Source organism: Colletotrichum destructivum, chromosome 6 (genome assembly GCF_034447905.1).
Source record: "Colletotrichum destructivum chromosome 6, complete sequence".
NCBI lineage: Eukaryota > Fungi > Ascomycota > Sordariomycetes > Glomerellales > Glomerellaceae > Colletotrichum > Colletotrichum destructivum.
The window spans coordinates 2458835-2485893 of record NC_085901.1 but is presented as its reverse complement, the minus strand read 5'-3'; the positions used below and the strand labels follow the sequence as shown (position 1 = coordinate 2485893).

General features: G+C 54.5%; 7 protein-coding genes across 7 annotated transcripts; 4 read left to right on the top strand and 3 right to left on the bottom strand.

The window, feature by feature from the left end:
• The first annotated feature begins 52 nt into the window (after positions 1 to 52).
• CDEST_09959 (Putative telomere length and silencing protein) lies at positions 53 to 1609 on the top strand. The gene is made up of 3 exons (XM_062926117.1): positions 53 to 667; positions 764 to 1152; positions 1217 to 1609. Exons 1-3 carry the CDS (start codon positions 174 to 176, stop codon positions 1498 to 1500), a joined length of 1167 nt encoding a protein of 388 aa, XP_062782168.1. The 5' UTR covers positions 53 to 173; the 3' UTR covers positions 1501 to 1609.
• A 394-nt stretch (positions 1610 to 2003) lies between these two features.
• CDEST_09958 (uncharacterized protein) lies at positions 2004 to 4166 on the bottom strand. The gene is made up of 4 exons (XM_062926116.1): positions 3749 to 4166; positions 3184 to 3558; positions 2649 to 3107; positions 2004 to 2596 (listed from the first exon to the last, which is right to left on the bottom strand). The coding sequence occupies exons 1-4, from the start codon at positions 3860 to 3862 to the stop codon at positions 2159 to 2161; spliced, it is 1386 nt and encodes a 461-aa protein (XP_062782167.1). The 5' UTR covers positions 3863 to 4166; the 3' UTR covers positions 2004 to 2158.
• Positions 4167 to 8698: 4532 nt separating this feature from the next.
• On the top strand, positions 8699 to 8962 carry CDEST_09957 (uncharacterized protein; the record flags this gene model as incomplete). Its single annotated transcript, XM_062926115.1, has 1 exon — positions 8699 to 8962. One exon carries the CDS (start codon positions 8699 to 8701, stop codon positions 8960 to 8962), a length of 264 nt encoding a protein of 87 aa, XP_062782166.1.
• Positions 8963 to 11517: 2555 nt separating this feature from the next.
• CDEST_09956 (Putative ribonuclease Z/Hydroxyacylglutathione hydrolase) lies at positions 11518 to 13199 on the top strand (the record flags this gene model as incomplete). The annotated part of the gene is made up of 1 exon (XM_062926114.1): positions 11518 to 13199. The coding sequence occupies one exon, from the start codon at positions 11518 to 11520 to the stop codon at positions 12868 to 12870; it is 1353 nt and encodes a 450-aa protein (XP_062782165.1). The 3' UTR covers positions 12871 to 13199.
• Positions 13200 to 13892: 693 nt separating this feature from the next.
• CDEST_09955 (Putative EF-hand domain-containing protein) lies at positions 13893 to 16390 on the bottom strand. The gene is made up of 4 exons (XM_062926113.1): positions 15785 to 16390; positions 15695 to 15713; positions 15264 to 15567; positions 13893 to 15204 (listed from the first exon to the last, which is right to left on the bottom strand). The coding sequence occupies exons 1-4, from the start codon at positions 15823 to 15825 to the stop codon at positions 14741 to 14743; spliced, it is 828 nt and encodes a 275-aa protein (XP_062782164.1). The 5' UTR covers positions 15826 to 16390; the 3' UTR covers positions 13893 to 14740.
• A 1353-nt stretch (positions 16391 to 17743) lies between these two features.
• CDEST_09954 (Putative glutathione-specific gamma-glutamylcyclotransferase, gamma-glutamyl cyclotransferase) lies at positions 17744 to 19829 on the top strand. The gene is made up of 6 exons (XM_062926112.1): positions 17744 to 18595; positions 18761 to 18792; positions 18858 to 18907; positions 18962 to 18986; positions 19069 to 19733; position 19829. Exons 1-5 carry the CDS (start codon positions 18540 to 18542, stop codon positions 19728 to 19730), a joined length of 825 nt encoding a protein of 274 aa, XP_062782163.1. The 5' UTR covers positions 17744 to 18539; the 3' UTR covers positions 19731 to 19733; position 19829.
• Positions 19830 to 20345: 516 nt separating this feature from the next.
• On the bottom strand, positions 20346 to 21255 carry CDEST_09953 (Putative RNA recognition motif domain, nucleotide-binding alpha-beta plait domain superfamily; the record flags this gene model as incomplete). Its single annotated transcript, XM_062926111.1, has 5 exons — positions 20346 to 20425; positions 20483 to 20733; positions 20829 to 20935; positions 21088 to 21160; positions 21236 to 21255. 5 exons carry the CDS (start codon positions 21253 to 21255, stop codon positions 20346 to 20348), a joined length of 531 nt encoding a protein of 176 aa, XP_062782162.1.
• Positions 21256 to 27059: the final 5804 nt, after the last annotated feature.

The window sequence follows — 27059 nt, the reverse complement described above, 5'->3', positions numbered from 1 at the left end:
CCTCGGGCGAATTTGCGATCGAGCTGTGCCTCGCATCATTTCACTCATCAACCATCTGTCCTCATGGGCGACGACATCCAACGCCCTCGAATCAACAATAGCCACAAAAGTGCCTCCCAACAAAACAAACGCTTAAATACAAAAGCCGCAAGTCTCCGCGCATTCACTCAGCAATGTCATCCTCGAGCGACTCAGCACCAGCTGTCGACCCGGCGGCCTCTGCGCCGATCCTTTTCCGCGCAAACAAGAAGCGTAAAGTAGGCCTCCGCCAACGCGCCGCATCACCCGACGACACCGCCACCTCTCCATTAGAAGCTTCGAGCGTGACACACTCGAAAGAAAATGAGGCCGTCGTGCCGAAGACGTCCGGCGCTGTCACAGTCCCCACCGCCGACGAAGAAACCGAATCCTACATCCCCGCTGCCTTCCGCCAACGGTCCCGCAAGCGCCTCAACGGCGTAGGTTTCTCAGCGCGCGGAATCACTACGACGGCGGGAGCCTCGGCAGATGACGCAGATCTCTTATCGTGGACAGCACCATCATCGTCATCATTATCGCGCGCGCTGGTCCCCGCCGCGGCGTCGCAACCTGACGATGAACCTCTCGTCACGAAGCGTTTCGCGCCACAGACGGGCACGGCCGCGGCTACCGTTGTCAATAAACACATGTATGTACCACTACTTTCGTCCCCGGGGAGAGTTCAGGGGAGTTTCTTGAAAAACTGCGCACCCTGCCACCGTTGACCAGAGGCTGATCAAGCAAGGATGGAATACATAGAATCCCACCTCTCTAACCGCAAATCCTCCGCTGCGCACCCCACCCCACACCCCCCACCGTCCGCGTCGACAGCATCATCACCACCGCCGCCCATCGCCGATCCGGACCCCAAGAACAACCCCATCATGCAGGGCAAGCTCATGGAGGTCGACCTTGGCGATGAGGTCCGCGCCCGCAACCAGGCTATGACCGAAAAAGCCGCCCGCCGCCTTCTCGGCGAGGTCGACGGTGCGGGCGCCGACAACACAGACGGCCGGAAGGGAAAGAAGCCTCGCCTTGGAAGAGACGGCAAACCCTGGCGGCCCCGAAACCGTCGTAATAGCGACGACATCAAGCGGGACCAGCTTGTCGAGGAAATTCTGCGCGAAAACAGACGTAAGCCCCCTTTCTCTAGCTACACCCTCTAACGTTTGCAACGGCATGCTAAGAAACAGCAAAGTCGACGTTTACGACGTGCCGAAGCCCCAAGAACCCCAGAATGAGGGCCCTGGTGACGCTGACGACCGCATTGCCGAGGAATTCCGACGTGAGTTCATGGACGCCATGGTCCAGCGCCAGCAGAGGAAGAAGACGGCTGCGGCTCCGGCCCGTGCGGGAGCCCGCAAGGCCGACGAAGACGTCCTCAAGGGACCGAAGCTGGGTGGCAGTCGCAATTCTAGAGCGGCCATGCGCGACTTGCTTCTCAAGAAGGAGAAGGAGAAGGAGAAGGACTCGCGAAGGTGATGGAAATACGGTCGCCTCACACTTGAACGAGCCGGTCTGGACACTTGATGATACCCACGTTACACAGGACATTTCACACTAGGAACGTTTCAAATTTCATGATTGTCATCTATAAACCAATTGAATACTCCCAAGAAAAAACAGTTTGCCCATACCCACCCAAGGTGATTGATAATAGAAAAAGGTCATGAAGACGTGCAAAGCCAACCCTTGATCCTAAAGTCCATTTTGATATCCCATACTGAAGCCCAAAAAAAGAAGAAGGAAAAACCGAATTCAAGGGGGTACCCCGAAAGAAAGAAAAAAAGAGTCCCATCCACTCCTATACAACAAGACTATCATGATTCAAGCATCCCTGTAATGGTAAAGAATGTGTAGAAGCCGGCTCGTGAAAAGCTCTCTGTCTAAGCTCTCGCGTAGTTGCAACGCCGAGGTATGAAACGATGCGGTGAATCCCTATGCCAAGCTCGATGCTTTGTATGCATGTTGGTTCCCAAGACGCCGGGTTTGCGTGTGTGTGTGTGTGTGTGTGTGTGTGTGTGTGTGTGTGTGTGTGTGTGTGTGTGTGTGTATGGTTGATGTCAAATGCAGTATTGTGGGCCCCAGAGTCGGACATTTGTGCGTAATGTATTCATGACGATTGATAAGAAAGGCGTAATCACCGGATGTCAAGCTGGAATGGCTTGAACCGACCGCCAATCGTGGCACAACGGGGGCACTTGCGACGGGCCCCCTGCTCTGCCATAAGAACATCGACACACGCTTGGCACAGGCCGCAGATGCATTCTGTGCAGGCATACGAGTCCTTGAGCAGTGAGACGCTCTGGCAAGCTGCGCAATAGATTTGGGTATTTTGAGACGAATAGCTCGGTGAGGAATCTGATAAACCTCGCGACTCGATGTGGAAGTTCTCCCCGCTTTCACCACTTTCAACCGACGGAAATGGGTCAATCGTGTCCTGGCTGTAGGATGGCGGGGTCAGGGCTTGCTGTAGAGGTGAGGCTTGGTAGTTCCCTCCAGCTGCTGCTTGGAATCCGTGATGGTGTTGAAACGGAGGCAACGACGCCCTGTGAATGGAAACTGGTGATTGAGGCATCTTGATGCGAGTCAGCATGAGTAGACAGATGTAGCAAGTGGACAAGTCTTACGGGAGTCCTATCCTCATCAATGTCGCCGGCGGCCGATGCAGCCTGATCGGCAGCATCGATGAGGTCTTCCCACCTTTTCCCATAGTCTGCAGAAGGTTCAGCCGATAACGCCTTACGGTCATTATTACCTGGTCTAAGCCGTTCATCGTTCTGGATACGTCGAAGCCAGTCTGCTGCCGATCCACGAGATTTCTGTTTCTTGTGGTGTGCTTCCCTGCCCCTCTTAGTGACGGACTGTTTCCTAGGTCGCGCAGGCCCCACGGGTCGCTGGATTGGCGGCAGTGTCGAAGAGCGACCAGGAGGCGAATTTGTTAGGATTGACGGAAGTATGTCCCGCGGCCTGCTCGAGTTCATAGCCGGGAACGGTTCGCTAGTAATGTCGTTATTGGACAAGTGCAGTGGCGGCAGCTCGATTGATGTCCTGGGAATTCGGCGTCCTTCGCTATCGGAGTGCCAGCCCTGGGTTTTGGGAAGAAATTGATCAGCCATTATTTCTCGCTGGTAAAGCCTCTGAAGTCAAAGGCTTCCGACTTACCATCTCAGACTCCCATTCGGGTTCGACTTTGTGGCCATGCAACTGAGCTAGCGCAGCAGCAGCACTGGCCGTGGGAAGCAGGGAGCCGACAGTGTGGTCTTCCAAGACCCGGGGCGTCCCCGGATTACTATTGTCGTACATATGGCGGTCGTGATTGAAGCCTTGAGGATGGTCAATCTTTGAGGAGAAGCCCTGGATTGAGAGGGACGAACCCTGGGGAACAGAGGTCGCGTTTGGCTGCTGCATCGGTGGACGTTCAGACGGAGGGGTGTTGATCATGAGCAGAAAGCTTTCCTCGGTCGCTGGGAGCTTCGAAATGTAGTGCTCAGGGTGTGCTCGGCGGATGTGCTCTTGCATGGAACGGTATCGTTTTTCCTGCAGTTTAATCAAGAGGGTCAGATGGGCTTTTTTTCCCCGTTCTCTTTTCTTTCGTTCTCTCGGCCGGGTGGGTTTGGGTTGTAATCAAAGCTCTGCGCCAAAGTCACAGAATGTGCAGACGCCCGGTGCTTGTGGCGAAGGAGACGTCGTGAGGAGAGACCAATGCAGCAATGCAGACAGCACTTACACCGATGCATCTCTTCCTACAGCTAGATCCATCCTGGTTTCGCAGAGGACACACGACTTCATTGTTGGAGTCGGTGATTGAAAAGGAAGACGTTAGAGAAGATCTGGGCGGCATCTTGACCCCACCATGCACTTGAGGGCTGGTATCGATACTGAGCGGGGTGAGTTGAGATAAGTGCGGCAGTAGTATATTGCGAAGCGGAAGCGATGTCAATTGAAAGTGTCTCAATGTGGTGAAGTTTGGTCATTTGACGGTTCGATAAAATGCTGCGATGCTTGATGAGCAATGGTTTAGAGCTTTGGGAGCTCTCGTCTCTCTCTCAGGCGTGTTACAAGGAGTGTTTCGAAGAACAAGGTGTAGTGGAGGGGGAGGAAAGAATAGAGATGAAGAGGAAGAGAAGGAACTCGATTTTGGGGGGGGGGGGGGGCCGAAGGGAAGTTGACCGAAAGCAGTAAGTAGCGGCAACGGGGGAGAGAGGTACACTCGCTCGACAGGCTACCTAGGTAGGGGTGTGGCTCGGTCTGGTGGGTAATGAAGTACCCAGGACAGGGCCAGCTACCTTGCGCAACACACGCAGCTCAGAGGAGGAGGAGGACTTGGTAGGCCAACCTAGTCATAGAAGCAAGGTATGGGATGTGGATGGGGATGGCAATGGGGAGTGTGAGGTACAACTAATGGCCGCCAGGTGGGCGAGCAAGGACGGAGCTTGAATTTGGCAAGCCGCTCTTGTCTGGGCCTGGAAGTAGCGACAAGATCAAGAAAGTGGGAACGGGAGCTGCTGACGAACACAGCTCGAATGCCCATCTACATCATGCCGCCCAAAGAGCGACCGGTTGTGAGAGCTACGTTGTGCCGAGAGTGCGACAAGAATAATTGAGTTGCGCGCTCGTACCTGCCTGTTCTGCGCCTATTCTGTGCCTGAGCATAGGTTCTATAGTGCTGCCCCTGAGCTTACTTTGCTTGTACTGTATATGGGGTGAAAGATGCAGATAGAAAGGCACAATATCAGTTGCGGACAAGGAGGCAACGACAGGGCGGCGAGCGAGGAGTGGGTGGGAAGCAAGAAGAGGGGCAAGGAAGTGGGCGGTAGGTCTCGGGAGCGAGTGAGGTGAACGGCTGACAAGTCGTATGCTGAGACTTGGATCATCGTCGCAAGGTTGGGCAACCCTATGCAACAAGTCTACCTGGAGATTGGCCTGTGGCAAAGACGGTGTCATGTCACCGTTCAAGTGCAAGCTGCTGTTGATGGCAAGACCGTTGGTGCACCACAACACTGGCGGCTCGGTCGGTGCAGTGACCAGGTGGTGTAAGTGGTTGACCCAGCAGAGACGGAGGTGCTTTGAAGGCTTCATCACCATCAGCTTCAATGTTAGTCGGCCTACTTTGTCACGTACGGCAGCGCCGGCTAGTCGAAATGCCCGAGCTCATCATGAATCCTTACTCAAGGCTGCAAGCCTGGAAACAAGTCCGATGGGCTAAACGTATTGCCCGAGAGACGAGTAACAAGATGTTTCTTCTCGAGTCAGTCGTTCTGCCTCTTCTCTTTGTTCCATGGAAAGATTGCAGCACAAGGTGAGGTGCCTGACTTGACTGAAAATGGCGGTAACCAGCTAAAAGGATGCCACACACGCCCGTGTGGGAACACTGGTTCAATCAAGCCTGGTGCTTGGACGCTTCGGCACACCACACACAACACACACACCACACCACAGATGACCGGTTTGGTGCTTATTCGAGGTACAAGGCGGCGTCGGCCTCATCATCTTCCAATAGCAGGTCAGCAATCCGAAAGCTCGGGGTCAGCAATAGCAAGGTCTATTCTACTTGGTGTACGGATAAAGGTAGAGCGAAAGAAAAGAAGGAAAAAAGGTCGGTAGGTAGACCCGCCGAGGTCATAAACCAGTCAATTGGTTGACGTCGACTGACAACATGAATGACTCGATCGAGGAGACAGAGTGTCTCTGGTGGGTTGGCACGTTGGGTTGGTTGGTCCCAGGGCCAAAGGGAAGGAACGAATATCGATAAAGGAGGGGCGTGTGTGTAAGCCAGGCAAGATTCGAGCCAAGGCAGGTCGACTACAGGTACGGATGCTACGAGGGGGGGAAAAGAAGAAGGAAAAAAAAAAAGGATCGAAAAGGACGACAGGGAAGGAATGGAGGAAGGGGGGTGGTGAGTGGAACAGAAGGAGCATGAGGGAGGGGGAGAAGAAAGTGCAAGCCAAACAGGAGGAAGAGGGGGGTGAGCGGATCAACCTAAGTAGGTAGGTACCTGGGCAGAAGGTGGAGGACGCCTGCTTTGCCCTTTCTCTTCGGAGCTTGCGAGTGGTTGGAAGAGAAAGGGGCCTGCTGCATTGCAGGGGAGCTTTTGATTCTGCCTTTTGCCTCTGTCATTGTCACTGCTCTCTCTCTCCTCCTGCCTTGCCTTTCTGACCGCCCAAGCCTGGTCTGTCCGAACTTCACACTTCCACGGGACCATCATCCTGCTCTGTTTTGCAAATTCAAGCCTCGGCCCTGTCGCCAGCGGTGCGTCTTTGCTTTGCTGCGCGGCTCCTATCATGTCTTGCGTCTGCTGCGGCTCCTCCCTCGGTCCTCCTGCGTCTGCTTTCCGCCAGCACAGAACAGCGGAGCTGGACCCTGGCCCGATTGTCACCTCCACAGATTGAACATGTCCCTGGCCGCCTCGGTCATCTACATCCGCCTGCCATTGGACCCCCGCTTGCTGGTCGTCACGTTGGACATCCCAGCTGACAGGTAAGGGCCAAGCTACAGTAAAGCATAGTGAGTGTAGCTCACACCGCAGCAGTAAGAGCGAGCTTCCACTATTTGCCCCCTCCGTTGAAGCGGATGGCTTTGTGCGCAAGGCAGGGTGCCTTAAGCGAGGTGAAAGCTTTCAACCTTTCTTTCCACTGCTTCTTTACGCCGTGGCCAAGAAGCGCGCAAATGCGCAGCTCGACAGCTTGGCTTCATGCATGACTTGGTCGACCACCTTTGGTAAGGTAGTTGCTTGCTTGGTTGACTTGATCAGTGTCAGGCTAATTTTACCGCTCCGTGACGGCATTGCTACACCAAGATGAGGAGTCCCAACCCAAATCTCCGGGATAAAAGCGATGAACGGTCTTCGGCAAGGAAAGGCATGATCGGGGCAGCCGTTGGGCATTGAGAACTGGAACACGGACCAGCAGCACGAGGTTACGCACGCCTTTTTCTTCCTTTTTTTTTTTTTTGTGGTTGCTTGTCGATTCCATAGCTGTTGTAGAGTCGGCACCATGCAGCCCGAGGACACGAAAGACAACACCCAGCGCATGCAGGGCCCCTTGCTTTACCTTGCTCGGTGGAAGGTGGGTTAATTTTTTTCTCTTTTTTTTTTTTTTTTTTGCAGAGATGAACCTTGGAGCCTGTAGCGTCTGCAGCGCCTCCATGGCACGCATTAGTGGAGAACTTACCCCCGACCCGTAGACACTGGCGCCGAATCGTCTGTTCCATGAGCTGAGAGGAAGAGCGGGTTTGACGGGGTGGGAAGCCAGAGACAGGGGATAACACTGGAGGGAAGAGCACGATGCGTGGATGTGGATCACTACGTGGATGCGGATGTAAGCGGATAACGTCGTCGTCGTGTTGTATCGACGGGGTGCTGGGGGCGTCTGCCCAGCTGCAGAACAGCTGCTTCAAGGGCTAGTACCGTCCTTTTTTCTTCATCGTTCTTTCTCTTCCCTTGCTTTGCGATGCTCCTGTGATGTTGAGATGCTAGGGTTCGGCAGGGCTCCAGGGGGTTTACTCTTCAGCACGTCAACTTGCCTCGTTTTGGTAAGCTACCCTGCTTGCCCGCAGGCTACCATGTCATCAAGCGGGAGAAGCGACACTTTAGATACTCGAACTCGACCTGTGCTTGTGCCTATCACCACTCTCTCCGACCAACCATTCTCCTCGTGCTGTGCTTTTCCTCTTCGATTCTTCATCTTCGGCTCCTCAGATTGGGTGGCGACCACATCTTAAGTAGGTACCTGTTTGTAGGTACGTATCTGATGTGCCAGGAAATGTCTCCACTTTCGGCACGAGGGTCCAGTTCCTTCGCATTCAATCTTGACCTCGGCCTATCACCACTCGGCAGATTTGACTGCTATGCAGCAGAACGAAAAAGAGGAGGGGTCTGGAAAGAGAGACGGATGGGGGGATGCGACTCCAAGACGGACCGGCTCCAGAACCAGATGCTGCAGTCCTGCATCAGACCAAAAATTGGAAGTCGGAGCCGCTCCACTTGATCCCTTGCTCCCCAAACCAACCTCATTGGCAATAAGCCAAAGCTGCCAGTGAACAACCCGAAACCACGGCTTTTCACCGAGGCGGCATCTGCTCAAAGAAGAGAGCTCCAGTCCGAGCACCCAGCCCTGCTCAGATGCCGCCCTTGCGCTCCCATCACTCTCGGCTTCTCTCCTTCTCGCGAGTCCTCTCTTGAGTTCACTACAACAGACCATGTCTCAGCTCACTCAAATAGGCCTACGGGCCATCTATGCGGTACTGCGGATAACTAGTCAGCGCTAGGCAGCAAAGAAATCAACGACTCGACGAGCTGCGCAACCGATTGCATTCCATTCCTGGTTCTCTCTCTTCTTTTCCTTCTTTTTTTTTCTCCGCCCCCCCCTTCTTCATTTTGCCACTCCCACGCCCCTGGACCCCCCGGCCTACTGGCAGGAAGGGAGTAAAGAATTATACATTGATTAAAAATAAGTCAACACTCGCAGAAAAGCGGATATCTATCAGTACCTCTTGGAATACCAAAGTGACATCACCCTGCTTTGGCTGGGATCACGCCTTCTGATATTTGTTATAATTGATTTCTCCAAGAAAGAAGCAATGATTGGTCCCTGAATTACTTGCCCATCAATCTCGACTCGTTTATGGATACGGATACAGAGTCATTCAATTGATTGATGCATACATAGACACGGATACCATGCAAGCTCTTCGAAAGACGGACGAGTCGAGACCCTCAAATCGGACCAAATCGGGAGGTATCCATCTCGTGACGACCTACGAAACGTTACACGAACGCCTCCCCTATACCGCTGGCGGCTGCTGCAAAGGTACATTGACTACCCTGCTTGAGGTACCTTGCCGCAGCAGTCCAAATGGTTTCACGAATGCCGAGATGGTCCAGAAGGAGACCAACCTCATCGAGAGCAACGAGCTCGAGCTTGGCGTCGTCAAAAAGAAATGAAGAAAGCGGTGAATCGACCCCGCCTTTCTGCCTCTTTTGCCGCCTGCTCGGAGTCTGAGGAACGGACCTGCGAGCTGATGCCATGCCCAGCGGGCCTGTTGCGATACGCCCAGCGTCACCGCCCTGTGCAGCCGCCCACTCCAGGTAGGTAGGTAGTACCAGAAGGATGTGGGGGATAAGCTCATGAACAAGAGCTCAACTGCCCCCTGCTGATAAGAAAAACCCTCCACCAAACCTAGCCAGGGGCAGCTTCGACGATAAAGCTCACTCACTCCAAGAGTTCTAGCACAAAATGGGCGGGCACCAAACAACCGAACTATCAGAAGCTGTATTTCCACAGGAGGCATCGAGACGTAGTAGTTCTTGGGACACTTTTCGTTCTTCGATGGCTTTGTTTCGTCCCTCGACTCTTCAGAGGCCTTACAAGAACCGGACCGCAGCATAGGGACGCCAAAGACTCGCTTGCTAGTCACACTCCCAACGGACGCTCGCTCCGGCCCTGATTCTCCTCGTATGTTTTCATTCAGTAGCCTTTGCTAGTCTTTTTGACAACATAAAAACTCGTCCGAGATATTTGGCATCGTTGCAGTTAGCTCACAGAGCCCCCAAATTTCATGCCAGTTTCTTCTGTTCTCCGGCAGTAATAAGAGGACGTGAGGTAGTAAAGTGAGATTTCGGATTCGAGAGTGACAGGAGGGTGTGCCATCATTTCTTGTGCCTGTCACATGCTGGCTTCGTTTCAACCACCCCACTAGCTTCTCGCCTACCCGACAACCGTCTTCAAGGCTCTAATCCCGCCTAGCTCCCTGTCTTCCGAGACATGGCGGGCAGTCACTGGCTTGTCGGGGACACCGGCTGCGTCTGCGTTTGCGACTGTTGTCGTAGCCTCGCAACTTCATCATCGTCGCTGCATCCAAATGCTTGACTAAATCTCAGGGATGACGATGACGTCCAGCTGCAAGTCAGAAGAACCCCGTACACTTCAAGTGCAAGCACTGTGGTGCGGCCGTCTTTGGCGGCACACAAATCACAGTGCAAGAGCGGTAGTACCTCAAACAGCCTCAACACACCTTCAAGCCCCTGTTCGACTCACTCGTCTCGTCCTCCAAAGCACAGCATGGCCCTGGCTTGATTCAATTCGCAGTTGGAGACTGCTTCAAACGAGTTGGAGAATAAGCTGGAACGTTGTTCAGCACGGCGGAGAGTCCGCCGTCAGGATACATCTCCATGGGCCACTGAATCGTGTGATTTGCTCTCCTGGGATCGGTTGCGTCTTCCCTCCTCTCCTGGTTGCGGACGAAGCTCTACTTCGACGTCATGAAGCTCCGTTCAACCACAACTTTCGACGCAAACCAGCTTCCGCCTATCACCCTCTTTTGCTGATTCGGAAAGATATGTAACTTCAGTCCACCGCCCGAGATGGCTGTGTTTTTTGGCCCGAATAGCTCGGCAGGCACATGCTGCAACGGGCTATCCCTTGCCTGGTTTGGAAGGGGGCCGGCAGCCAGCACCACTGGAGCCGCTGCATTCTGGCCATCAGGCTTGCATGAGTTGCTCGACACTCGTGGCCTCGTCACCGTGTTACAATTGTCATGACAATCTTCGTCAATGGTGGCGGCCAGCTGCCATCTTATCAACTGGCAGATCGACTCAGCTTAGATAGCCCCCGCCCTAGATTTGTGGTGTTAATATCATCCGATATTCACTTCCTCCAATCAAAGCTGTCCATCCCCAAAATCCCAAACAGACTTGTCACAGCTTTCTCGTTGATCAGTATTCGGGGCGTAGTGCGCGGACGTTTGAGATGAGCCTTGTTTGCCAAGAAGCTCGAGAATAATCGAATGCTTCGGCGCGCACCGATGGCCAGTGACAGGCGACAAACTCCAGGGGGGAGGGGGGCGCATCGACGAAGGGCCCCCGCCTGACTGGTTTGGACTGGCGAGATGGTCTCTTCGGGATAGATATGCAAGGGGCACACTCCAGGCTCCTAGTTCTGAGAGTGGCACAGCCTCTAGAGTTTCAGCCTCCGACCTTGACTGAACTTGGCAACCTCATTTGCAGACTTTGTCGGTCATTTACCTGTAGTGGTCGTCATATTACTAACTGCTGTTTGGCTCTCGGAAGTCTGAGCACCTCGCGTTCACCTGCCCTTGGGGCTGCTGACTTGTTGAAGGATCCGACCGCGATGCTCTGGCCTCCTCATCGACGCGATCGTAGCCTCCAGGATTGGCGTTACAGGGACCATGTTTCTAATCTGGGCCAGGGAAAGTTTCCTGAACTCGCCTCGCGTTTCCCTAAAGGCCTTCCTCCGCGTCCAATCGTTCACGGCGGTTATCCCCAGAGATGCGTGCCGACGCGCCCCTTGACTCCAGGAATTGCCGTCGCCATATGGACCACCATATCTAGTTGACTTGCTTTCTTGTCCCTGCTTGACCGTGTTCCAGTAACAACACGAGGTTGCTCCTCGGCTGGCTATCATCCTCGAATCATCATCCAGCGGTTGGTTGCTCGTACCATCTATATACTCTTTCGTCACTCATTAATGAGACCGGGCCATGGCGTTGACTGTGAAGCAGCTCAATGCTGATGCCTCGTTCCTTCTAACCTTTGAACCCATCGTCCCCGAACCAATTCCGGGTGTCACCACAAGGCCGTTCCGGATCCTGATGGATCCATGGATCACAGGACCATCCACCATATTCCATTCTATACTCTCGACCGCAACGCATAAGGAGTACCCGTGCGTTTGCTCTCTACAACACTTGCCAGAACCTGATCTCGTCATCATCAGCCAGCACAAGAGCGACCACTGCAACGAAGCAACACTCCGACAGTTACCCGCCGCCGGGACAAGGACGCTGATATTGGCGGAACCAGCAGCGGCGAAAGTGATCCGGAGCTGGAATTACTTCGACAAGGACAAGGTGCATACGATTCCACGATGGGAAGACCCGCATACAACGGGGAAGCACTCCGTGGTCAGGGTGAAGGTGCCCCCGTTCACGCCCGGCGGCGAGCCTGGAGAGGTATCGGTGGCCTTCATCCCGCAACGCAGGGACTTCAAGGGCTTACACGCCGCCGTCGGCATCACGTACCGGCCGCCGCCGACATGGCCCAGGTTCACCCATCTCCTGACGCCCCCGGAGACGCCAACACCGCAACAGTCCCGTCTTATCACGCCCCAGGTAGCGATGGTGCCACACCAAAAGCCTAAAAACGCGCCCGCGTACCTCAGCCTTCCAACACCCCCCGAGACACCAAGCAGCAGGTGCCTAAGTTCCGTCCGCTCTGCCGCCTCCGTCGTGCCGGCCCTGGATGCCCGCGACAGAGCCGTCTCCGTCATCTTCTCCCCCCACGGTATTTCGTATCGCTGCCTCGAGAAGTACGCCAACACTCATCTCAAGGCTGAAGCGGCGCTGCCTCTGACCGCTCTCTTACACTGCTTCGACACGGTGTCGAACCCGTGGTGGCTTGGTGGAAATATCTCGACCGGTATGCCGGCGGGCCAGGAGACGGCGGCAGCGCTTGGGGCCAAGGCGTGGGTCAGCACCCACGATGGCGACAAGGACGTCAAGGGACTGGTGACGAGGATGCTGAGGACAAAGAGATACACGCAGAAGCAAATTGCCGGCCCGTCTCAGTCTGGCAAGAGGCGCGGCGACAAACGTACTGGTTGGGAGAAGACTGGTGATAAGGAGAAGGATGGAAAGGGAACCGAGGTTCTTGTCCTTGGGGTAGGCGAGGAAGTTGCGATGACAGGCGAGGGTGTATGGAATGTCGAGCCCGGGGCGCAGGTACTACCTTCGGCCGGCAAGGTGCTAGAGGACGAGAGGAAGCCGAGAGGCCGAGCAAGGGGGCGGGGGTTGACGCCGGTTAACACTACAGCCAAGTATGGACCTCGTACATGACCCAGTCATGTTTTCCGTTGTGTTTTCTATTCCATGTGGGGGTTTATGGCTTGTACAAAGCTCTTTCTCCCCAACTTGTGCAACAAAGGGGCTGGAAATGGGAGTTGGGAACGAAAAGCGTCTGGGATGAGCACCCTGGGATACGATATGATGCGTGTTGACGAACGGAGGACCAAGAAGGACAAAACTCGGCTTGTTTGTTTCTTACTAATAAGATTGGCGATGTCTGCCCAGGACGGCGATATTCTCCAAGAATTGGGACAGGATTGATACCTTGGAATAAGAACGTACTGATAAGGCTACGTTCACCCGAGGAGCCATAGTACGACCACTGAATAATACCATTGATAATGATGACTGCACAGCAATATTAGATCTGAAGCTGTTTCCTATACTCATCCTCGCGAATCTTGATGCCGAGTCTTCGGCTCAGCTTCCTGCATTATGAATCGCAACTGCAAACATGTCTTTTTCAGAGGAACTGGGGTGTTGATCGCCTCGTAGTCAAACTGTTCAGGCCAGAGAGTATCCATCTGTGTCGGGGCATGAAATAGTAACTCTGCCCTGAACTTACTTTTGCTGGGTCTGTGGTGGGTGCTCACCTGCGTTATCACCTCTGATAACGCGCTCACTGCAGATGAAGCTCTACACCCGCAGCTAACTTTGCTCCTGATATCTTGCCAACCTATTACGATAACGGCAGGGTGACACAAGATAGGGCCGGAGGCGGAGGGTGGCCGGTGAGGGTGGCCGGTGAGGGTGCCTCCTATACGTCAGGATGTATGCTTGTCTACCTCTCTTAGACACTGATCATGGTTCTAAGGGCGAATGTAGACTGATAGATTTTGTTCACGCTCGATGAAGTCGATTCAAGCTTGCACTTCTGTTATAAAACACAAAGCGTGTCTTACCTTAGATAAGGATTCTAGAGTGGTGTTCCAGTTCAGTTACTCTGAACAGTCTACCTTCCATCACGTCTGATTGGAATTCCTTGCGTGGTCTGATCACAAATACCAAACTGTGTCAAGTTGATGGGGTTAAGGCCGCGTGGACACTTCTCTCCTGAGTTCTTGTTAACCAGCTTAATGCCTGCCTTGTCCTCCTTTCGCTATGCATGGTAGGGTACACATGCACACTGGAAGCTGCCGACGCAGAGTAAATGCATAGCAACCAGCATAGCAACCACTGTTAAAACAAGAGATTGTGACGCAGCCATACACCTCAAGCACCGCTAGCCTAATCAAGTCCAGTAGGTCCTGGCATGACATTGTCTTTAGCCATGCAAGATGTGAGCCATAGCAAGACAGTTGCCCTTCATCGCTGGCCTCGTCTTTTGAGTCTTTTCATGGTCTGAGACACATGAGAGGGCACAGACTGAGAGGCTGGACACGGATGGTTTTGCCCCATGATCTGTATCGCTCCTTTGCCCCTAATTCCTGGCTATCAACGGACGTAGAAACAAACTGAACCGGTAGAATCCAGGAGCTATACACACCATCCACCACCATCATCATGAATATAAGCCCTGACGTTAGGCTTCAAGCCCATTCAAGTCGGAGTGGAGTTGTGGAATTTGCAAGTTTTGCTCTTTTCCAGATGATATTCCGTATCATACGACTCAGATACCATGAGACCGACAACCCATCGTGCAAAGGGTGCCATTCCTCAATACCAAAGATCCTCCCTCCATTACCTGCACCCATCTACCCGGGGTATCTAAACCTCCCATGCAAAACGAAGCATACCTCTCGTCATAGAGACGGCCATATCCGAGTATGCTGTCTTATTTCGGGCCCATCTCCCGCACTCTTGTGAAACCCACCGCACAACCACATCTTCGTCGTGCTTCAGTCCACTTCCTCGCATAAGCCTACTTGAGCTGCTTGAGAATCTCCGTCAGGAAGTCCTCGAAGCTCAATGTGATGTAACCATCCCTGTCGTCGTCGTACTTCTTGAACACGTCCGTCATGCGTTTGAGTGAAATGCAAGCCTGAACGAAGAGGTCGAAGGACATGACGCCCTCACCGCGCTTGTCGTACGTCCGGAAGAGGAGCTCGACGAAGCCGGGGCTCAGGCGGTAGCGGAAGGCGATGAGTGCGTTGCTGAACTCGGGGAGCGAGATATTGCCGGAGCGGTCGGCGTCGAAACGGTCAAAGAGGGTGCGCCACGAGGCGAGGAAGGACCAAAGCCCGCAGAACTCAGCGAAACCGATGGTGCCGCTGCGGTCGGAGTCGAACATGCGGATCATCATGCGCACCGTTTGCGGGTCGAAAGCGGTCCAGTCGCCGTTGACGAGGGCGGTGGATAGTTCGCGTTCAGAAAGCTGGCCGGTACCTGTGTAGTCCCATCAGTCGGGCGGGTCTTGGGCAGCGACAAATAGCAGCACTTCTTACCATCCTTATCGACGGCTCGAAAGAGGGGTAGGAGAGTCGGGTCAGCGCCATCGGCAGAGGCATCAGGGGCAGGAGACGGGGGCGGTCTCGAGTTGGGTGGGGGTCGATGTTGGGCAGTAGGACGCGGGCCGCCTGTCGGAGGAGGAGAGCTGACGCCGTACATGGCGTTGGGGCTCGGCCGGCGGTGGTCGTTCCGGGGATCAGGACGGTGATAATCGTCGCGCGGGACTGGCGGGGGGGGCTTGCTCTCGTAACGAGGTTGAGAAGCAGGCGGTTGTGAAGGCTTCGGGGCAACGCCGCCCTTCTGCAATGGGAGTGTCAGTTTATCTGCGAATGGGAGATCCGTGATTGCGCGCAGCAAGCCGATGGGATAGTATGGAGTGCGAAAAAGCGCCAGGCGAGCCGGAGGCCGAGGGCGGTAGACAACGTACCTGCTCGGGTTCCGCGAACCTGAGAGGGGGTTAGCACTGCGGGGCAAAACAGATTGGGTGTGAGGGGTTAGGAGGAGTCGTGCAACATGCCTTGGGAGCTCGTCGGGGTTGTAGGGTCTGTTGTACGCCATTGTAACTGCGATGCGAGTGGAGGGCGATCAAATCCAAAGGGAAATCAGGAAATCGTTCTTCGGAGACGACTCGAATGGCGCGGCTCCTGGACTTATGAAGTTGCTGAGGTGGTGGGGGGGTTACTGTGGGCTGAAGAGAGAGGGGAGAGCCGCAGTAGGGGTTCGGTAGGTAGCTGGCTACCAACGTGCAGGCAACCCGGGAAAAAAAAGGGAAAAAAGGGCAGGCAAGACAGGGGACCACGACTCAAGGTCAGGCGACAGTCGGCACGCTACTTAGGTAGGTAGGTAGGGAAGAGAGGCAGGGCTGGTGGGATGGTGCACGAGGATGCGTGTTTTAGGCCGTGGAAGTGCCAGTCAGGCTCGGGGGGCCCAAGGCGACTGATGAGCAGAGAAAAAGGGGGTTTCAGCCGCACGCTCCGGTATGACGCGAGGTTTCGCTGGTGTAATGTTTGACCTCGGCCCGGTGCAGGACGAAATAGGCTTTCGTTTGTTGACAACGAAAGATTGTGATGGCAGGATGAATGGACGAGGTAAGGGCGTATCGTGCCTTGGAATAATACACGTGTACTGCTCGTTGAATGAAGCCAAGCTTTTGGGGCGCAGGATGACACGGGTAGCGATGACACAGGGAAACAACGTCGAAGAGAGCGTCCGTCAGCGTGTATGAGTCGGGCGGAGGGGGCGCTGGGTGTTGCGTTGCGGCTTGTGCCAACCTCGGGAGAGTGAGAAGATGGTGACCGATGGTCTCTGTTTGTACAGTCAGCCTGCAAGGTCAGGTGGGTTTCCGTGAAATTGCTCGTCTGGGAGTGCGAGCCAAAAACAGAACAGGAGCCCCAGCCAAGGAATCCGGATGGAAAATGCAACAAGGCAGAAAAGAGAAGATGGGTATCGATTGTGTACTTCCGCGCGGCGATGCTGGCGCTGATCAGCCGCAGGCAGTAGGCGGGCGAGTTTGGGCTGGCGACCTCGCAACACCATCCGTTCCGTTGTGGATAGAAGCCGACGCGGCACTAGGGAACGAGTTTTAAAGTAGGTAGGAAAACACACATCTCTACGGATACAAGAGCACATGTTGGTAACACGGTAATGTCGCGCGAACTGAAGCGATTCGGACAGCCCCGTCGATAGTTTGCTCGCAAGGACCAGGCATGGGATAATACTAGCACCGCATTAGAGACCTCCTATCGTTATACGCGCTTAGCTCCCGGATATCTCGTATCTATACCGAGTATCTTCGCAGTGACATACGTCGCCGGTCGTCGGTCAGCCGTCGATTCGGTATCGGTATCAAGTATCCACTAAACACCCCCCCTCTCCCCCCAAGGGGTTTCTAGGGGCATCTTTCTTCGTCTCAGAATCGAGTACTGGCGCTGTTGCAAGCGAGGTGTCCTGAGCACTTCAAACTCAGCCTGGAGCGAGCCACTGCAGCGGGCTGCCGTCCTCACTCACTGACAGTCCAATCGCTGACCATCTCACTCACTCCTTCAATGACAGATCCTCACGCCCCATCTTCAATCACCTCATGTTGGTCCATGCGTTAGATTAGTACATATCTCTGGGACACACACACACACACACACACACACACACACACACGCACATGACGCCGGGCCAGACGACGTGACAACGTTGAGATGAGGTGGTCGACTGGTCGTCGTATCTCCGTTTAAGCTTATTTGGGCAAGACCAATTATGGTTGCCAACGCACCTGAGATGATCTGACCTATGGACAGACAGAGACGCCATCTCCAGCCTCGACCGAGACTCTCATCTTGTATGTTCGAACAAGTAGAAGAAACCCTTTCCAGCGGCATCTCGCCCTGTGACATCGCGTGAAGCGTAACCGTGGGAGCTTTCCCAGCCGTAACACCCCAACGTCGTCTGTCTCCCTCCTCCCTCTCCAATCCCGCCCCACCACAGCCCCGGCACCAACGCCCCTCCCCAGAACGCCGAGCCTCGAGCACGGGACGCCGGCAAGTCGGATTGCGTATGCTTTCCAGCTTTTGCAATTCGCAGCCCTCAACTCGTCCCTTGCCCAACCTTCTCGAACTCTTCGGAACTTTCCCCCCTTCTGTTCTCTCTCTTATTACCTCCCTCTCTCTCTTCCCTCTCCATCGTATGTATCCGTAATGTGTCCCCTTTCTCTCCTCAAGCGAAACCCCAGAATATTCCAGATTACGTGTCCCTTTTCCCTTTTGGCTTTCCCACCTGCTCCGGTCTTGACAGTTGCTTCTCTCCCTCACTGTCACACATTTCCCAAAGGCCATCTGTCGATATCCCCCAGTCTGTGTTCACCATGTGTGCACGCTGCTTTCTGGGGCCCTCATACCACGTCGTCTCGGCCGTTGCGCTTTGCCGCTCTTGGATGCCATCAAACGACCCTCACAGCCCCAGTCTACTTTGCAGTCAGGCAAGTGTCTGAGGGATCCGAGATGGATCGCCACGCTGCCTATCCCGCCCGTTTTCTTGGTTTTGTGCAGGCTGCCTGCGAGTTGTGCCACTCTGGGGCTGATTGGTATGAAACTCCTTTTCCAGGCTTTGAGGAAACCATATACTAGGCGCCGAACCCGTTGTTCTTCCTTTCGCTCCTGGTCAACCCGGCAAACGCCAACTCGGCTGGGTGTCAGTCACTTCTCATATATCCTCTCATCATCTGTCACAGTCCCTCCGCGTGGGCAACGCCTCTGAAACCCGCCAAACCTACGACATCCGGCATGGCCGACGACAACCTCTCCACCAACAGCGGCGAGTTCTGGCTGTACGGCTATGGGTACGTCCCCGATCCCTCGAGACCCCCCCCCCCACGGATCCCTGTTGGTCACCCTCTTGGTCGGCGGTTGTCCTCCAGCTCCTCCCACCATCCGTCCCGCACATATCCCTGTTGCATACGAGCCTTGCCTTCGTCGCTCCTAACGTTACAAACCCCGTTCTTCAGGAGTTTGATATGGAAACCTCCGCCGCACTTCGGTTAGCCTTATCCCCCTTCCGCTACCCGAACTACCGGCTGATCTGTGCCGTCTTACACCCCACAGATAGGAGAATCCCTGGTTGGGTGACGGGATACGTCCGTCGCTTCTGGCAAGTTCGTCTCTCCCTCCTTTCCCCCTGACACAACCCGTCTTACCCGGCCCCACAGGACGTGAGGCTCTTTCGCCTCCCTAGTGCCCGCTGTCACCAAAGCTTAGTTGCACCACCGTTGACTGTCTGGTTTCGTCTGGTCTCATAACTGACTCCCCTCTACAGGCAAGGTATCCATCCCACACCCAAAGGGCCGCCGCATGCTTGTTCGCTTGCCTTGTCAAGAGGCGTCTAATCCCATCATCAGCCAGGACCACAGAGGCACACCAGAGGCCCCAGGCCGTGTTGTCACTCTCATCGAGCGTTCGTTCTGGGAGCGGTTGACCGACCACCACGACTCAGCTCCTGACCGCGTATGGGGCGTCGCCTACCGTATCAAGGCCGACAAGGTTGCCGAGGTCAAGGATTACCTCGACATCCGTGAGATCAACGGTTACACCATTCATTACGCCCCTTTCTTTCCGGCTGACGGCTCCGAGCCCATCCGTACTCTTGTGTACATCGGCACTCCGGATAACGACCAGTTCGTCGGCCCCCAGGACCCCCAGGAGCTGGCTACCCACATCTGCAAGAGCCGTGGCCCGAGTGGGCTGAATATCGACTACCTTCTCGGCCTCGAGAAAGCCCTGGACGAGCTGAGCCCCGAGAGCGGCGACGTCCACATTACCGACCTCTCTGACCGAGTCCGGACCATTATGGCTGCTGAGCTGGAGGGTTCCGGCCATGTTGTTGAAACGTCCCAACCGCCACCACCATCTGCTGTTAGCAACAACTTCCAACAAGAACACAGTATCAGGGAGCAGGAGGAGACAGAAAAGACAGACTGAACAGTATGCCGCACATTCTTTCACCTATCATTTTGGAAATTATTCTTTGTTATCTTTGCCCCCCTCCTTCTGCTCTGCTCCCTCGTGCAACACCCTAGGGCCATGTCGACCAACAACATCATGTCCTCAACAGATCATAGACGAACATGCAGACACGTAGCGTTAGACCACAAATCAGTCGGCATCTGAGACGATTTTGAGAACCCAACCACATTCGCGTTCACCCACCCCCGCCCAGAGTCAACAAAAACAAGCATCACCATCATGTGCGTACAATATCAACCATTGGCAACAACCAACAAGACATGGAGCAGAAGGGCAAAAAGTCAATGAAGACAGAAGCAGAAAACCATTCCATTTGAGAGAAGACTAGGCCGTTACCAACCCTTGACCGCGGGTTGGGGTTTTAATTTTCCAGAGATCCAGTGCAACAGAAGAACCGGGTATTGTGTTGCAGCGAAGAATATCACCAATGCTCGATCGAACCAACGGGCGCGCACACGAACGTCTGTCAGACTCGGAGGAGGTATCGTCGGCAACAACTCTTGGCCGCGTGCTCACGTGTTGTGAATATCGACAACCAGCGGGCAACGAATCTCCGAAATCTAGCGAGCACTAATAGCCTCGGCCGCCCTGAGGCTGCTGAGACGGGTCCTGCTGGTAGCCGTACGGAGCCTGCGGAGCGTAGCCACCGTCTGCGTAGGGATTGTCAGAAGCGTACTCAATCATCGGAATTCGCGGGATCAACTCACCCTGAGGAGGGGCACCGTAGGGCTGCTGAGGGGGGTAACCACGGCCGTACGCAGGCTGCTGCTGCTGGTACATGTTGGGGACGCCGACCGGGTATCCGCCCGGGGCAGCGCCGTAGGGCGCAGGGGGGGCGCCGCCGTAGCCGCCACGCCCGCCGCCGAAGCCGCCGCCGCCGCCGCGGAAACCACCACCGCCGCCACCACGGGGGCCGTTGTCGGAAGCCTTGTCAACGCGGATAGTGCGTCCGTCAAACCTATCGACATATTTCGTCAGTTGGACGATCTCGTCACACTTTCATTGCGCCGGGACAAGCTAGCAATGGGAAAAAGACTGGCAAAGGCAGCGTACTCGACGTTGTTCATGGCGGCAATGGCCTTCTGGGCATCTCCGTCCTGGGTGTAGCGGACGAAGCCGAATCCACGGCTACGGCCAGTGTCGCGATCCTTCACAACGACCTTTCAAAACGGAAGCAAACACAGGTCAGATCTCTCTCTCTTTCTCTCTCCTCAATCTTGCTGGACGGTTGGGACAAAGCGTCTCTCCAAAGTCCATGACAACACACGGCTCTTAAGAAAGTTTCTTCGCGGACCGGACGATCAGTACTTACAGCTTCCTCGACGGCACCGAACTCCTCAAACTTCTGTCTGAGGGTGCCTTCCTCAGTGTGCCATGCAAGGCCGCTGGAGGACGTACTGTTAGCAAAAGCTTATTTGGTGCTTGGCGTCATTGGATGCGCCATTGAGGGAGAAACGTACCCAATGAAAAGCTTGGACATTTTGATTGTTGTTTGTTCTTGCGGAAGAGGTTGATGGTCTGTCGGATAGAATTAGTGTCTGTCTGACAAGAAAGTCCAAGGGAGGCTGCGATGCATAAATGCAAATGGTCTTGAGTGGCGCCAAGCGGGGTCTGGATGAGTGAAGAAAACGAGGGACGGGAACGGCTCTTTTTGGGACTTCCCAGCTGAGGAGCCGAGGGAATCTCTGGCGGGCCTGCATCCACCTGCACACCAAGGAGAGGGGCAGTGTTTGAGGGCTGGCTTTGTCACTTGACGATGGCGCGCAACGCGAACCGTCAGAGGCCGAGCCAGAGGCGACAAAGCAACGTACTCGATCCAGGCAGGAGGCCGAGAGCAACGATGAAGGCAGGCTGTGTCAAACAAAGAGATGTTGACGTGCGTGCCTGGGTAGGTAGGTGGTGAATCGTGTTACGGGAGGGAGAGAGGAGCAGGACCGAGATACAGACCTGGTGGTTGGAGTAAGGTGGGCTGTTGGTAGGAGTGATTGACAGAAGTCGGGTTTGGATCTCTGGGCTTGATGGATCGAAAAAAGGAAGGAGGGGTGAGTGTGTGAGAGAGAGGAATGCGAAAGGCCACCTGGAGGGGAAAGAAAGGAAATGCAGCTTGCTTAGCGGGAAATTTTTAATGGATGGAGGAAAGGGCGTTGAGGCAGTGCAAAAAAAAAACAGGTCCCAAGGTAAGGTTTGGTGTGTATCTGTATTGAGTGTAGGAGTGGGAGTGTGGGAGGCGGGTGACTGGACAGGACAGTACCGGTAAGGTAGGTAGGCGGGGTGGGTTGAGGAAAGGCAAGGTACGTAGGAGTGGAAGGGGGCGACCGCGGGATTGCAGAAGCAACAGCTCCAGCAACTTCCAGCTTCTCTCGGCCAGCATTTGGTTGCCTGGCCTGTCAACCTGTCGACATCACGGCCGCCGGTTTCATGCTGCAATCGGGCCCTAAGAGGAAGAGGAGGGAGGGGGTCGCGGAATGGGCACGCATGGGAAAGAGCTCGTGGCGGCGGGACGTGGAGGGGTCCGGCGTGTTGGGGGCAGGTGGAGGGGAGGGGAGGGGAATGGGAAGGGGACTTGTCTTTGGTGTGGATGGTTTGTCAAGAAAAACAGAGCAACGACAATTATGTACCGTCCCTCCCTAATTGCCAGGCAAGGTACCCAGCTTGACCAACGAACCACAGTCTCGGCTTGCTTGGGTAGGCCAGAGACGGCAGGAGCCATGACAAAGTGAAAGAACGGCATGAAAGCAAAAAGTACACCACTAGAAAGACAAATCCAAACAGGAAGAGAATAAAGAGAAGTCGGGGAAAATACAACCAAACTGTTGGAAAGGGGAAGGCGAGATGGAAATGGCGTAAATGAAAATTTTCTGGTCGGAGGAATCAGAACACGTACCTGTGGGTGTCTGGCCGATTCTTTGTTCGGATGTCTTTTGCTGGTGGTTTCTTTGTTGCGGGTGATGCAAAGATGAGAAAGAAAAACGCAAAGCGCAAGGAGGAAAAGTTAGAAGCAGCAAGACGGAAAGTCGATTCGTATCAGAATAAGACAGGCAGGTAGGTAAAGTAGGTAGGTAGGGAAAAGGTACTGATCCCTGACAACAAGGTAGTAGTGGCGGTAGGAGTAGGCACACGAAGGGGGAGGTTCAACAAGGACAGGCGCAGGTCAGTGTTAGAATCAAATAATCGCGCTTTTTTCCTTCTCACATCCTGTCCCTTTCTTCTCTTCTTCTCTACCCCTCCTTGTTCTTCCTTCTCGACTTCCCTGTTCGTGCTGTCACCACAGTCTCATATTATGTGTGATGGACGCAGAGTTCGCTGTCACGCTTCTTTCCAACGGTGGATAGCTTTACTCTGCTCTGCTGCAGCGGCTCTGGTCTAGTGCCTGACTTGCGACACCAGATTGGGAGGGAATGAAGTGGGAAACAGGGTAGGGAAAATAAAAATGACTTGCTTGCGGTGAAGTAGGCAAGGTCCTGTACCTTGCCTTCGCTTGACCTGAGTATTGTATGTACATGCCAGCCAGTCCACATCTTATGGGACCGCTTGCTTCCTGTCTCGTTATTGCCGCCGCTTCTCTGCTGCTACTGTTCAGGTACATGAGGTGAGGGCCAAGGCGTCTGAGAGATCTCCCCGGGGAGGAGGGACCCATGAAAATATCCTTGAACATCCAGTGACATGGGGGCGCTGTCAAGAGGGGACCGCCCACATCCCAAATTCAGCTTTTCAGCGCAAGGAGAGGGAAGGGCGACCAGAAGAAAAGCGTGAAGGATGGAAAAGGCTGCCAGTCCATCAATGTATGTTTCGGCTAGAGCAAGGTGTGGCAACTGGGTTGGTTGGCTTCCCCTCCAAACAAACATCAAACGGACAATAACCTCACTCATCTACAAGTATCCGTACAGATAGATACATGATTGCGGTACTTCTGTGCTCCATTGCCTTCTTCTCATGCCGCAACGCAGTTTGGCAGTTAGGCCAACGGACAAGACACGACTGCGTCCGGTCGGTAGTTCGGCCGTGTTACGCAAGACCCCGTCCGCCTGTAGCCCGACTGACCGACTTCCGAGTGGGTTCCGCCGTCTGAGGTACCGCGCAGTTCAAAGAGGTTGCGACAGTGTCGTCGCGGCCGGGTCGTGCTGTCGTGGCCGGTGTCGTAGGTGTCGTCGCGTTCCGTGGCACAAAAAAAGACGAGCGAGGCAGAACTGGGCGCGCGAACTTGCGCACATGACCTCCAGGCAACTACTCGGCGCCTGGCGGCTCGCAGGAGTTAAACCTTGCTTAGGACCCAACAGGTTCATCACCAGCCTTCGTTCTCACGTACTTTGCCTAACTACCTATCTAAGTTGACGTTGAGCAACCCCGCTGCTGCTGCCGTCAGTCGATACAGATCATCATGCCCATTCTGCTCACACTCGCAGTTCAGCCGACTAACCAAGCGCCTGCAAGTGTGGTGGGATGAGATGCAGAGACCAGGAGTATGGAAAGCTTCTTGAAACCCATGAACCCAGCCGTTGCATGGGATTGGCAGGCGAAAAAGGCTTACTGTCCAGTTGCAGGCAAGCAGAAATCGGGCACGGTGAAGCGGTACATGATGTATATATGTAAGTGTGCCGCTTGTTGTCGTGGAGTCAGCCATCTTCCTGCGTAGACTTTGCTCGCGCACAGACACAGGCGCCGAGGGGGGCAGATCAAGCAGGGGAAGGTAGAGGCTAGTAGCGCTGTGAAAGGTAAGCATGGAGAAGGTTGTAGTGTTGTGTCGGTACTCAAACGGATTTCCGGAAGAGTGGGGGTGGCAGAGAGAGAAAGGCAGAGAAAGACATAGAGAGAGAGAGAGAGAGAGAGAGAGAGAGAGAGAGAGAGAGAGAGAGAGAGAGAGAGAGAGAGAAAGTGAGAGTACGAGGGAGGAGGTGGTGAGAAAGGTACCGTACACGAGAGGGTAATTCTGACACCAAACCCAGATTGGCACCTCTGCATCCCACCCGTCGCCATTCGTGCTAGTGCTAGTGCTGGAAACACCTGCGCGGGACGACAGGCTTGGCCTGCATACTAAGGACGCATTGAACCAAGAGTGACATTCCCACCATTCGACCCCACACTTTGCACAGCCTCCTTCCACCATGCCCTGTTTGAAGCAAGATGAACATGTCTGGAGCTGCAACATGATTCTCCAACGTCCGGCCGTCTCCTGAGAGTGGGGTCTCCTGGTCCCTAACTTGGGTTGTGACTTATGTACCTATTCCTATCCGTACATTACCTACTACCACGTCGTCGCTGCAGGGCCTGCGGAACTGGTTCTCGACTCAGCTTGCGTTCCCACTCTGTGCTGTGTGATGTGATGCTCTCCAGGCTGGCAACCAAAGCTGTAGATTGAAGGCAGATGGGGGGAAGCTCATCTCATATATTTGATCTGAGTAGTCCAGCCATCCAATTGCGACATTGTCCATGCCCTTGACGCCGCCCCCCTCCTTACGCATTAGGCGCAAGCGTCCATTCGCTTGTCGGCATCTCTAGGTCGTCTCCATCCCTCGTAGGCATCATAGGGGAGTCAGGCCTCGCCTCGCCTGTTTACCATGCCCTTGAATCGACAGCACGCCTCGCCCGTCAGCCTCGACATGCCCTTTAGGCATCTTGCGTACATGGGTTCATCCTCATGCGCTGACATGCGACCAAGCAGCTTTTTGGGGCAAGCTCCCACTTTGTGGGCATCAACCAAGTCCTCATGTGAGACGTGAGGCAATTCGTCTGGGAACTTAGGAAGAGGTCGAATTGTGGGCTAGCGGCGAGCTAGAAGTTGGTGATCAGCTTGATTTGACGCGCAAAACGCCCAATGCCGTCCACTGAAGCTCTATCCCCCATGGTCAGCACTGACCAGAAGGAGGTCCAGGAGCAGCTGTGCTGTCGCGATTTGTGTGAGGTATGCGGTATTGATAACCTCTCAAAGTGGATGCCTTCCAATGGACCATGTCGCCCATGTCAGTGGAGAGATGGTCGATCTAGCGGAGACACGGATGGCCACAACCCCTCTGCCGTATCGTCAATTTGGGCTGGTTTTTTTTCCCTCTTTTTCTTGGAGGGTGGGGGGTTGGCGGCGAAATGCCCCTCCCCCAAAGCTGCGCACGGCGCACAAACGACCCCTCCTGAATTCGATACTCCAGCTACTTTATTCCCCCGACGAATGCCCGTTCCGTATTGTGCGACTCGACGTCAACCAGCCGTTCTGGTGGGCCATCAGCAAGCGCTGACAGTCCTCATACTCTATTAACATGCCCGTCCTCGTGCCCCGGCCACCGTGTTTCTATGATCAAGGATGAGCGGCGCGTCAGGCGAAATAAGTCCAACGGCCGCGAAATTGTGACGCAACGATATGTCTGCTCCACGCTGCGGCAGCCGAATTTCAGGGACCAAGGAAGTGGAACCTTCACATCATCTCCTCCTCTTGTTATTCCTCCTCCTCCTCTCCACGAGTCCATATCCTTGGAAGTATCCGAACAGCCGCCATCATATGCCGCCGCATGGGCCAAGAACTGGGAGGTATCTTCAGTTGAGCATTAATCTCTGCAAATGCCACCAGCAGGGAAACGACTCTACACTGCACGTGTGCGTTGATGTTCAGGCATATATGCAGTCCTCACACCGCCTCGTTGGCCCGCCTATTATGGGCTCTTTACTTTCGCCAAATGTCATGTGGCGATGCCTCTTGTGCCTGGCCGGTAGGGCTCGCCGAATGAAGATCCAAGGGCTTGGTCTTTTTGAAGATCCAGCGACATCCGAAACGGCTACGAATTGTCGATGATTAACAGGGCTTGACCGGACGGGGTTGAAACTTGCTGCGCCTTCTTCGCTGGTCCACACATGCTTTGTTGCCCGCAAAAAGCACAGAGCTTAGGGCAGCCACGTGCGTCGTCACGGATGATGCAACCCTGTAAAAAGTTGTCCGGGCTGAGCACAGATGCCGGTTTCCGTGCCTTACGTCAGGCACATCGTCGAAAAATGAGCATGTTCAAAACCCAGGCGCCTCATCGCTGACATTTCTTTTCGACCAATAACATCCCCTCCTCGGCATGATGAATTACATCGTATAACTGAAATCCGCTGAAAACCGAGCCATTCAGAGATCGGCGTCACAAACGCATCCGGATAGCTTCTTTCGCAGCTCGTTCAGGTCATGTCTATGAGCGCAAAGGTCATCGATTTCGGCGAAGTGTCTGAGTCGATTCACATGATCCAGATTTTCGTCGGGACGGACGATAGGCGTAGACATGGCTTTGGCACAATCCGTGGCCGAGGCCAGCATATCCC

What these genes read in the sequence shown, in the direction of transcription:
- CDEST_09959 (XM_062926117.1), top strand. Translation starts at nt 174, where the DNA reads ATGTCATCCTCGAGCGACTCAGCACCAGCTGTCGACCCGGCGGCCTCT. An exon ending in ACCGTTGTCAATAAACACAT is followed by an intron (nt 668 to 763) that starts GTATGTACCACT and finishes TGATCAAGCAAG; the next exon opens with GATGGAATACATAGAATCCC. An exon ending in AATTCTGCGCGAAAACAGAC is followed by an intron (nt 1,153 to 1,216) that starts GTAAGCCCCCTT and finishes GAAACAGCAAAG; the next exon opens with TCGACGTTTACGACGTGCCG.
- CDEST_09955 (XM_062926113.1), bottom strand. Translation starts at nt 15,825, where the DNA reads ATGGCGTACAACAGACCCTACAACCCCGACGAGCTCCCAAG. An exon ending in TCGAGCCGTCGATAAGGATG is followed by an intron (nt 15,205 to 15,263) that starts GTAAGAAGTGCT and finishes GGGACTACACAG; the next exon opens with GTACCGGCCAGCTTTCTGAA.
- CDEST_09958 (XM_062926116.1), bottom strand. Translation starts at nt 3,862, where the DNA reads ATGCCGCCCAGATCTTCTCTAACGTCTTCCTTTTCAATCACCGACTCC. An exon ending in GTAGGAAGAGATGCATCGGT is followed by an intron (nt 3,559 to 3,748) that starts GTAAGTGCTGTC and finishes ATTAAACTGCAG; the next exon opens with GAAAAACGATACCGTTCCAT. An exon ending in TTGATGAGGATAGGACTCCC is followed by an intron (nt 2,597 to 2,648) that starts GTAAGACTTGTC and finishes ACTCGCATCAAG; the next exon opens with ATGCCTCAATCACCAGTTTC.
- CDEST_09954 (XM_062926112.1), top strand. Translation starts at nt 18,540, where the DNA reads ATGGCCGACGACAACCTCTCCACCAACAGCGGCGAGTTCTGGCTGTAC. An exon ending in TTCTGGCTGTACGGCTATGG is followed by an intron (nt 18,596 to 18,760) that starts GTACGTCCCCGA and finishes CCCGTTCTTCAG; the next exon opens with GAGTTTGATATGGAAACCTC. An exon ending in GAAACCTCCGCCGCACTTCG is followed by an intron (nt 18,793 to 18,857) that starts GTTAGCCTTATC and finishes TACACCCCACAG; the next exon opens with ATAGGAGAATCCCTGGTTGG.